Source organism: Myotis myotis, unplaced genomic scaffold (genome assembly GCF_014108235.1).
Source record: "Myotis myotis isolate mMyoMyo1 unplaced genomic scaffold, mMyoMyo1.p scaffold_m19_p_15, whole genome shotgun sequence".
Classification (NCBI taxonomy): domain Eukaryota; kingdom Metazoa; phylum Chordata; class Mammalia; order Chiroptera; family Vespertilionidae; genus Myotis; species Myotis myotis.
The window spans coordinates 48767759-48778589 of NW_023416319.1; the positions used below are offsets into that span (position 1 = coordinate 48767759).

At 43.5% G+C, this 10831-nt stretch overlaps 1 protein-coding gene across 4 annotated transcripts; it reads right to left on the minus strand.

The window, feature by feature from the left end:
• Positions 1-5885: 5885 nt before the first annotated feature.
• Positions 5886-9883, minus strand: TMEM254 (transmembrane protein 254). 4 transcript variants are annotated; one of them, XM_036337263.1, is made up of 4 exons: positions 9738-9883; positions 7819-7922; positions 7568-7627; positions 5886-6523 (listed from the first exon to the last, which is right to left on the minus strand). In XM_036337263.1, the coding sequence occupies exons 1-4, from the start codon at positions 9825-9827 to the stop codon at positions 6403-6405; spliced, it is 375 nt and encodes a 124-aa protein (XP_036193156.1). In that variant the 5' UTR covers positions 9828-9883; the 3' UTR covers positions 5886-6402. The 4 variants fall into 4 exon arrangements, with proteins under 4 accessions (XP_036193156.1, XP_036193153.1, XP_036193155.1 ...); XM_036337260.1 differs by having other exon boundaries at positions 7568-7678; XM_036337262.1 differs by lacking the exon at positions 9738-9883 and adding an exon at positions 9375-9519.
• Positions 9884-10831: the final 948 nt, after the last annotated feature.

Sequence of the window (10831 nt, forward strand, 5' to 3'; positions counted from 1 at the left end):
CTGCATTTTGGTGTATGAGATAATGCTCCCACCAACTGAGTCACCTGGCCAGGGCTCTACCATTTATTTTGAGAACATGAGGGCTCTAGAGGGTTAGAAAGTGGAATGTTTTTCAAAATTTATTTCTTAATCTGGTATACCATTCTCCCAGGGATGAACACTCAAAATACCATGGCAGGTGTTTGGTGAAACAGCCTCTGCCTATTTTTGTCTGGGGAATCTACACTATGGTGGCATCTAGTACAGGAATTGACACCGAGGAAAAAGGCAAAATAAGAACATTCATATGTGTTTGCTTTGCAAAATTTCACACAGGAAAGATAAAGTAGAAATGAATGATATTTGTTATGTAAGGTAAATGAAAATAGGATTGAATTTTCCCTGTTGCTAAAAGGGAAAGATCTTTTCCCCCTTTTCTTTTTTTAGAGCATTTCCTTGAGAAATTATATTTATGAGTCTATAATCTATAATCTATCTATATATATATAAAAGCCTAAGCGATTGAACTACTGATGACTGGTCGACTGGTTGCTAGACACGCACTGACCACCAGGGGGCAGATGCTCAATGTAGGAGCTGCCCCCTGGTGGTCAGTGCACTCTCACAGCCAACCTCCCGTGGTCCCTCCCCCAGGCCAGCCGCCCGCCCCCCCTCCCCCCCCCCGGCCCCCCGATTGGCCCTGTTCGCTGGCCAAGCCAAGGGACCCCACCTGTGCACGAATTTATGCACTGGGCCTCTAGTTAATATAACATAATAAACATATTATATACAACATGATATATTAATCACATATTACAACATATAACTAATAGAACATATCAAACAATATAATTGTATTTATGAATAAACCATATTTATAAGTCCTTTCCCTTTAATATGCATGTAAAACCTAAATAAGTCTCTCAACAGCATTGCCATCCAGGAATGTTTTCCTTGAGATGTAAATACCAAGGAAGATAGCTCTCTAGTCTCCCTGCCATGGTGGGAGTGTAGCCTTGCTTGAAGCTGTAACTACAAGAAGATGGAGGTAATTAATACAGATGACACCCAATTACCAGGGGACTTTAGGAGCAATTACGAAAGCATGTACAGAAAATGATGCTGCCAAGTACTCCACAGGAGGACTAGCTACCATTTATCTTTTTTATTTTTTTAAAAGAGAATATATGTTTATTGCTTTTAGAGAGAGAAAGGGAGAACGAGACATTAATAAGAGAGAAACATTGATCAACTGCCTCCTGCACGTTCCCTACTAGGGATCAAGCCCACAACTGGGCATGTGCCCTGACCGGGAATTGAACCAGTGACCTCTTGGTGCACAGGGCAACATTCAGTCAATGGAGCCACACCAGCCAGGGCTCTACCATTTGTCTTGAGAACATGTATGTAATGATTGATATTTGCTTGGCCATATAGAGGGTGATATTTCTTTCTGCCTTTGCAATCTCATTAGCAGACTGATTGCCTGTGACACATATTACAGTCTGGTTTAACGCTTATTCAATAATAAAACTGTTCTTTCTTTTTTACATTTGTGGAGAGGATTTTCTGGGTTAGCAGGAGATTTTTAAAATACAGTTATCTGTAGGTGGTGGGTGTGAATGAGCTGACAGGACAGAGGAGGGGATAGACTTCTCTGATGTCTTTTTATATAGTGTTGCCTTTTGAACCTTCTTGATGGATGTAAGAACCATGTTAAAGGATATAAGAGAAAATTATCAAGGATGGAGGGAAAAGAAAACCCTAAAATTGAATACAAATTAGCAAATGAATCTAAAACCTAATACCAGTTAACAGCATATTCACAAAAAGAAAAAAAAAACTATAACTCCTATGACATATATTGTAAAAATGGAAAAAACTTCAAAAAAAGTTTGCTGTTCATAGTATTATTGGCTAGCAAACTGAGATATTCGGAAATTATTCTGTGCTTGCTGTAGGATTGAGTTATTAAATAAATACACTGACATTGTTCCAACTACAGTTCTCCCTGTGGGAGGAGACACAGGAGAGGAAGAATGCTCTCTTGTGGGAAGAACTGGAATTACAAGGTGTCAGTATCTATATATATAAAAGCCTAATATGCAAATTGTCCCCTCGGAAGTTCGACCGGGAGACCTGGAGTTTGATCTCTCACTATGAGGTGCGCTGACCACCAGGGAGCAGCACAGAATGAAGGAAGGCCCCGGCTGGCAGCTGGAAGGCCTTGATTGGCCCTAATCACCAGCCAGGCCTAGGGACTCCACCCATGCACGAATTTCATGCACCGGGCCTCTAGTCAATTCATGATTTAAAAAAAAGTGCATCCTTAGCTCTGTCCATTGAATAGTTCTAAAGCAATGACACCATTGACAACAAGGGACACAACAGATGTTGTTTTAAAATACTTTTCTCTAATAAAAGGAAGCCAAACTGCTTGGAAAAATGGCTGATTCTAGGACTAGGGTAGGAAAATGACAACTTGTTGAAAATACTAAAAAAACTGATGAGGGCATTTCAAAAGGACACGGGACCACCTTAAAGGGGCTCCCATTGGCCAAATTTGAGCATCTAAATAAATAATTAAGGAGGCTCCAGGAAGGGCTGGGTCAAAGATAAAAATATGATTGCTCTCTGTACTCTGACCTCAATGGCAAGTTATCTAATATCTGTGTTTTCAGACTCTCCATGTAAATACATACAGGCTCTCAGATGGCAAGGTGTTTTGCTAAAGACCTCTTTAGCAAAATATATAACCTTTAAAATAGAAACATAACCTCTTAAAAAACCCAAGACTCATTTTAAAACCATGATTTATAAAAACACATTTAGACTTGGATTGCCTAATAATAAACTTGGTGAACGTAGGGAATAGTGTTAGTTTACTAATCTGGCCTGTTGCTGTTTAAGTTGTGAGGTCATTGGTTTTTTGAGTTTTTTTTCTATTGATCCTTTCTTGTTCTTCCAAACTCTACAAGCTCTTGACAATTATTTTGGGGTGGGAGGAGGAAGTGGGTAAGAAAACAGTTTAGTTTGGCCTCCACGGCTGCTTCTGTTTCCAGACAAGGTCTGGGCCCGGAGAGGGTCTGCCTTGGGCCCGCTGGTAGTGTGGGGTTCTTGACTTCATGTAGGAAAGATTTCACAAAACGAGTCCAGGTGATCTTGAGAGCACGTTTATTAGAGTGCAACAAAGGGAAGGTTTCAGAAGAAGCAATGGGAGTCAGAGAAAATGGGGGCCTTGGAGACAGGTTCAGGAGGTAGGCCCGGGATGCGCTGCCGCTGCCCCCTAATCCCCTGGTTGTAAGTCTCGTGGGGACCCACAGAGTTTAGAAGAAATACAGCAGAGATACAAGGTGTGGGTGTGCTCTAGTGAGAGCCTGCTGTGGGTCCTTTGTCTTGAGGGCTTTTTTTCTTTCTTTGGCTGGTGGAAATCCTAGGGGAGAACTCAGGGGAAGGTCTTAACAGAATAATTAGCTTTTTAGGTGTGTCCTTTAATATGCTAATTTATCAAAATGTGTGCATAGAGGGGTCAGGGTTATTTTCTGGTTAGTTTTATTAAGTTTAAAAAAATATTTTTATTGATTTCAGAGAGGAAGGGAGAGGTAGAGATTGAAACATCGATGAGAGAGAATGATTGACTGGCTGCCTCCTGCACGCCCCCCACTAGGGATCAAGTTGGCAACCCAGCATGTGCCCTTGACTGGAATTGAATCCCGGACCATTCAGTCCACAGGCCGATGCTCCATCCACTGAGCCAAACTGACTAGGCTGGTTAGTTTTATTTTTAAAGAATGTCATGCCCTGGCCAGTGTGGCTCAGCTGGTTGGAGCATTGTCCTGCACACCAAAAGGTGGAGGGTTTGATTCTCAGTCAGGGCTCATATACAGGTTGTGTGTTTGATCCCCACTAGGGGAGTGTATGGGAGGCAATCTATGTTTCTTACTTCAATGTCTCTTTCCTTCCCTTTCCTCTTAAAAAAAAAAAAAAAATCAAGAATGTCATTAAACGGGGACTAAAACCAAGGCCTGTCTGGCCTGGGATGGTTTGGAATGGTTCTGTGATGTACACAATCCTTCTGCGACTTTCCTAGTTCCTTTTAGTTGGAGTTAGAAATAGCTATCTTTTTTCTATTTCCTTACAAATATATTGCCATAACCTACACCTTTAATTACCAAAGCCATATAGTTTTTTTCTAACTTAATTAGAATTCTTAATTCTTAGATACCTTAATTTTTAGTGACAACAAAAAGTAAGTAATTAGTATTTTTAGATTGGCAAATTTATGAATACATTTCATAACTCTTAGAAACAGGATTTGTTTTTGTTTTTTGCATTGGCAAATACTTATTTTTAAGAGGTATGAGAGATAACATGAACTTTTTCGGTAAACCCAGTCAAAACAAACATGTTTTATGCTAATAACTTTAAAAGATATTAACTTAAATGATCTATTTGGATTCTTAGTGATTACTGCATTTCTTTAGTGAGCTCAAAAATGAGCCATTTCATTGCCTAGTGTCCTTGATGCCTTTTACAAGGCTGAAGAGGCGGGGGAGATACCCAGGCTTGAGGTTATTTTTAATATATTAAAATAGCTGCTTGAGGTTTTTATTTTTAATATATTTTTATTGATTTCAGAGAGGAAGGGAAAGATAGAAACATCAATGGTGAATCATTGATCGGCTGCCTCCTGCATTGCCCACACCGGGGGTTGAGCCCAAAACCAACTAGGAATCAAACCATGACCTCCTGGTTCATAGGTCAATGCTCAACCATTGAGCCATACCAGCTGGACTGGTTAGCTTTATTTTTAAAGAAGGTTATTAAAGAGGAATCAGGACCAGGATGGTCTGCAATGTGTAAACCATTTGCTTCTAAGTGTCTTTGGTTAGGGGAGATAAAACCTTGTGACTCATTAGCTGGCTGTAAATTGCTCAAATTGTCTGGCCTTGTTTAATTATTTCATCTGTTCCTTTATTCCACTTGTCAAGAAATTTGCCTGGCTTCTTACTATCCCGCCACTTTCACCAGAATGCCTCTAGCCTTTCACATCCAAACTCATCATAAAGATGTTTCTCTGTATCAGCACTATGACTGCCATTCGAAGCCAAGATGTCTCCATGTTTGTTTATTTTTTGCTTCACAGACTTACTTCTAAGCACCTGTGCTGTGGGGAAGGGGAGAAACACAAGGCCCAGTGAGAGCCTGGCCTCTGTGTGATGGTTACCTCACCTGGGTGGGATGCGTCTATGGGTCTGTAAAATGAATGACCGGCACCATTTGTCCACTAAGATCCTTCTGTGCTACAAGCCATGATAATGCCCCAAATGAGATTACAGGATTTTAGGCTTTTGGCATTTAAAAAACCAGAAAAGTCAGAGGTTTGGATGAATGGGACAGAATATCAGATCTCAGGGGTGGGGGCAGTGGAAGGGGACAGGAAGAGATTAACCAAAGAACATATATGCATAACCTATGGACACAGGCAATAGTAGAGGGTGGGGGCTGGTTGAAGGGGGGCAAAAAGGGAGAAAATGGGAGACATCTGCAATACTGTCAACAATAAAAAAAGGCAAAGTCAGAATACTCCTCTCACTTGCTGTGTAGATTGTATCATAAGCTAAATTAAGTGTTAATGGAAACTAGAGAATAATCCTGCAATAAAAGCAGACTCTCGTGCCAGGCTGTGGCTCAGTGTGTGTGGAGAAGTTAAGTGGGTTGCGGGCAGCTCTCTAAGCATAATGAGGAGCGTACGAACCACAACCAGGGCTTTCTGCACTTCTTTCTCAGTGGGAAAAATACCCCTGCTATCTGAACTGGACGGACAGTTCTAGAATAGAGTCTATTTGAGAAAAGGTAGGATGAAATGTGTGACAACATATCAAAACTGACATATAAACACAGCATTTGAATGGAGAGAAAATTCACAGTATTTTATTCGTTAATCCGTTTCATTCAATAATGCACCATATTGTTCCCGGCACCCTTAATACTACTGTCATTATTTCCCTTGGAAAGGACCATGCTTTTACAAAATCTGAGTTGGATTTCCATTCATTAACTCTAAAATATTTTATCTTACCAAAAAGCAACCACTAATCAGCTAAGATGGAGGTGGTATGGGTAAGGTGTGTTAGTCAAAAGGTGGGAGCACAGGTATACCAACAGGCAAAGTTAGTACGTGGCTTAAACCAGGTGGCAGAGAGAGAGGTAGCTGGAAGTACTCTGCCAAATAGGTTAGTCTGCAGAATTGGAAAGATAAAACCTTTTCCTATTATCTACTCAAGTCCAACCAGAGAATATGAGATAATGACTGACTAGAGGGGCGTAACTTTCCAGAAAACAGAAAGGTGGAGTAAGCACACCATCCTCAGACAAGAGTGAGGCTGGATGTCAGTGCAGGGAAAGGGTTGGGTACCTTCTTTAAGTTTGCTTTTGGCGTTTTGGTCTGTAAGCGATCAAGATGGAGAGGGAGGCTATCCCAAAGAGGAACGTCTGCAGGAACCAGAGCAGTTGAGCCTGACCATTCGTGATGCCTTTAGACCTTAAAAGAAGAAGAAACAATTTTAATATTATGGTTTCATAGTTATTATCTTCTATTTTTTTTAAAATGTACTCTTCTATCTACTTTCATTGGGTTTATCTTGCCTTTTCTTCCAGCTTCTTACCTAGAATGGTTAGTTCATTTATTTTCATTTTCCTTGTGCAGTTAGGATGGTACACTCTTCCCTGAGAAGCAGCCTGGCTACTGCCTAGAGCTGTATCATAAAACTGTTTCTCACATGATTTTGATGAGTGGATGGGTTAAACAGCACTGTGATGGCATCAGAGCAAGTGTGTACCCAAGAAATATTTTTATTATTAAAACACAGTAGTAATAAAGTACTACATTTTCCACTTTTAGAAATAATACAGCAATAATAGAGGTGACTGTTAATCTTGACTAGAAAGAAAATCAACTGCAAAGCAATTTGGCATCACTATAACCACCTCTTTCATTACACCATCCTTTCTGTATACGCTACATGAAGTACAAATGTAAAGAGAATCTTTTCTAGTACTTTCACACAGTAGTAGTCTACACTGGCATCCACTGAGTGACGTTTAATCCAGGGGCTTTTAGCTTGCATTGCACCCCAGAATTATCTGTGGAGCTTGTAAAAATAACATTCCCAGGTCTGAAGCAAGGCTGAGCAAACCGGGATCTTGTGGGTCTGGAGACCAGGCTTGTGTATTTTGAAAAAGCTCCTCAGGTGACTCAGTTGTAAAACTAGGACTGAGAATCACCAGCCCTGGTCAGGGGCTAAGCTCTTTTTCAGGTGATCATACACAGACATTTCTATAAAAAAATAAGAAAAATCATCTAAATTAAGTAACTAAATAACTGATTAGCTATCACAAATGAAATAAATTCACTCATTAAATATTTATTGAGTACTCCCTTTGGGCTAGGCCCAGTATTAGGTGTGGGGATTCAACTCTACCCGGAGAATGCTCTCAGTCTACAAGTCCATGAATTATTTAAATGTGGCTCCTCTCAAATTAGATACCAAGAGCAAAGCAACAAATACCTACTACACACACTTACTTGCACAATACCATGGCATACAAGGACTCTCCCACGTGAATCAGCCAGGCAAGCCAGTACCTGGAACAGAAGTCAGCCAGGTTTAAGGTGATGGTTATCTGCGGATGAAATCTAACCCAGAAACCTTCATAAAAAAGAGTGCTTTACTGTGAACTAGCACCACTCAGATATCTAAAGGCCACTGCAGGCCTCCCAGTCTACAGTGGGACTAGCACTGCAGTGTCCCGTCCCACTGCCGCAGCCCTCCTCACCCATTGCGCAGGAGGGCGTGATGATGGTCCACCAGGTACTGAGTGAAGGGGCCCAGGGGCCCGAGGCTCTGGTAAGGAATACTCTGAGGCCAGAAGACAGCCCACTGAAAGAGAACCAGAGGCACAGAATACCTATCAGGTCACTGGAACCAGCAAGTGTTTATGCTTGAGAGAGGCTAGGAAATAATCCTGATTCTACAGTACGAGCAGACCAAAGAAACTGAACTAAGACATCTGAGGCGCCACTCCTGACTTCTATTTTCTAAACGCTCTTCTAGTGGGAGATTTATTCTGAGGAAACTATGTGGGTATCAGACTCAGTGCTCAGGCTGGGTGGCTTCTATTCTTAAGGAATTCCATTAAAACATGATTTTATGCAGGTTATTAACAAATTTTAAGAGTTTATGTGCCCTGACTAGTTTCTTTGCTGCAGAAACTATGGCTTGAGGCAGATCTCCATTTAATTTATAATCCCATCGCCTCCTTTCACTTTCTCTATATCTAAAACTGGGACTGATCCACTGCACAGAATTGGAAAATAAGTGAGATCAGGTTTGTGACGTGCTAATAGCAACCACTTAATCACATAAGGTTTTTGTAATCGTAACCATTTTCCCTCAGTCTCTGTGTTGTAACCTCTGTCGCCTTAGGCTTTTGAGAATAATTAAGTCCCAATAGGTCCAAATTTATTGTCCCATTCATATTCAGCCAAGAGCAGTACTACCTCTCCAGTTATGTTGTTACACACCTAAAATTTAAATAAAGCATAAAACATCACTCCATTCTCCCAAACCAAGGGGAATAGGAGGGGCAGCATCTATCCACAATAACCCAATTTGAGGCCATCAAAGCTTTATCTATGTTCTAATTAATCAGAGATGCAGAATCATAGGACAGAAATGCGCCTTTGAAAATTTTCAGTTCATATGGGGAAATCAGGATAAAGGTGGTCCGGTTTCACAACACACACTGTGGACACAACAGACACACTTTTAATCCCCAATCTCCAGGATTTACCGGGCAATATCCAAATAGTTTTGCCTCCATTCAAAATTACACCAACTCAGTCCCCAACTTACTTTTCCAGAAGTTTTCCCCGTTATCTTTTATAAACGAACTGTCAAAACAAAAATCGCCCCCCTTCTCATCAGAGATCATCTGCCTTGGTTCCACATCTAACCATAACATTTACATCCTCTCTATCCCTTCTTACCAATTAAGTGTCAACCATCCTTTAACTTTATCTCCGTTTTCTAAGCAACTTTAACTGCCCCAACATTCTGCTTCGGAAACCCTACTCTGACTTGGCAGGCCGTAAACTGGCTTCCTGGGTGAGATCTGAGACTCCGATAAATCGTAGAAACCTTGGAGCAGAGGGAACGCAACCGCAGGAACCCTTATGAGTAGAAACAGACCTGTGACCCAATAACTTCCGCTTACTCCAGTAACCTAGGCAACCTCCCGGAGCGCAGACGCAGAACCACGCTCCCTCCGAGCCCCTTGCCCTATGAGGGCCCGCCGGGCGGAAGCAGGTGCCCCGCCCCTCCACGCCTCACCGCGAAATATCCCAGCGCCAGGGCTGTGGCCAGCGAGGGCAAGGGTCTGGCTGCGCGGAAGTAGGCGGTGGCCGCCCTGCCGCCCTCCGACTTCGCCACCACCATCTTGACACTGAGCCGTGGTGTGGAGAGCCGTCCCGCCCCCGCCCCATACCGGGAAAGCCTGCGTAGCCGGTCTCAGGGCCGAGAGCGCCGGCGGGAGGCGCGGGCCGACCAGTGCGCCTGCGTCTCGTTCCGGGCTGGTCTCTGCCGCGGTTCCGAGAGCAGCGGCGCCCAATTGCGCCTGCGCGACCGCCTGCCCCTCCCGCAGGCGCGGGCCCCGCGTTCAATGGGGCGTTCGTTCGCTCCCCTCGCTGCCTTTACCGTGTAATAGCCAAAGGAGAGGGTGATGACCGTGAACCAGAACAGACTGCCCCTCTGGAAGTAAGCCTCGTCGCCTGCCGCCTTCCCCATCGCGGCAGCGCGCCCCCGGGAGCGCTCAGGCCCCGCTCGCTCGGAGGCGGGGGCGGGGCCGGGGCGGAGGCGGGGCCGGGGGCGGGGCCTCGGCCAGCGCCCCTCCCTCCTCCCTCTCGGGAGGGAGCAGATTCTGTGGGTGCCGAAACGCCAAGGGCGGCTGTTGCTGGATTCTAGCCTGATGGCTGGACCTCATCTGCAGGGTAGACCCCTCTCTCAGAGTCACTTTCCCGCGTTTAAGATAAAGTGTGGAACTAGGGTGGTGCTTTACGTAGAAGTCTACTAACCAGGAGCCTCATATTGGAACTTCAGCTCGGCGTGCCCTGTGGGAAGCAATGCTCTTCCTTGTCGTTCGGTGTCTGAAACCTCAGGGCACAGCAGCTATGAGCAGGCTGTGGAGTAGGTTGCCTGGGTTTAAGCCGCGGCTCTGCCACTGACTTTCTGCGGAAGCTTAGACTAGTTACCTAACCCTTCTGTGCCTCCATTTAACTTCTAACTCGCCCTCTCCACAGGTGATGGGGTGGCTAGAATTTCATCCTCCAGGATCCTGTGTCGCCATCCCCATCATAACTCTCATCTCTCGCCCCATGATCATTTAGCTCTCTCCTCTCTGGATGGATCAATGACCTAAACATTGAAAACAATGCGGGAAATATGGAGAACAGTTTTACAACTTTTGAGCAAGTTGTTAAAATTAAAAGCCGTAGAGGGAAAGATTGAAAATTTAACGGCATCTAAATTTTAAAACTTCATTCTCATGGAAGGCACCATAAAGTTGAAAGACCTGGGAGAAGGAATATATATATATTAGACAGATGAGTGAAGGATATGAATGGGACCTCCTTAACAGAGAAAACACGAATGGCCAAGAAACACGAAAAGGTGTTCAACTGTAGGGCAATTTGGGATGTGCAAAACAAAGCAAAAATAAGATACCGTCTACTCTCCCCCTCCCCAATAGGCTTGGCCTACAAGGTATCAAGACACACTATAAAGAACTATAG

What these genes read in the sequence shown, in the direction of transcription:
- TMEM254 (XM_036337259.1), bottom strand. Translation starts at nt 9,479, where the DNA reads ATGGTGGTGGCGAAGTCGGAGGGCGGCAGGGCGGCCACCGCCTACTTC. An exon ending in TGGCGCTGGGATATTTCGCG is followed by an intron (nt 7,923 to 9,374) that starts GTGAGGCGTGGA and finishes GTTCTCTTTCAG; the next exon opens with TGGGCTGTCTTCTGGCCTCA. An exon ending in TATGCCATGGTATTGTGCAA is followed by an intron (nt 6,524 to 7,567) that starts GTAAGTGTGTGT and finishes TCTTCTTTTAAG; the next exon opens with GTCTAAAGGCATCACGAATG.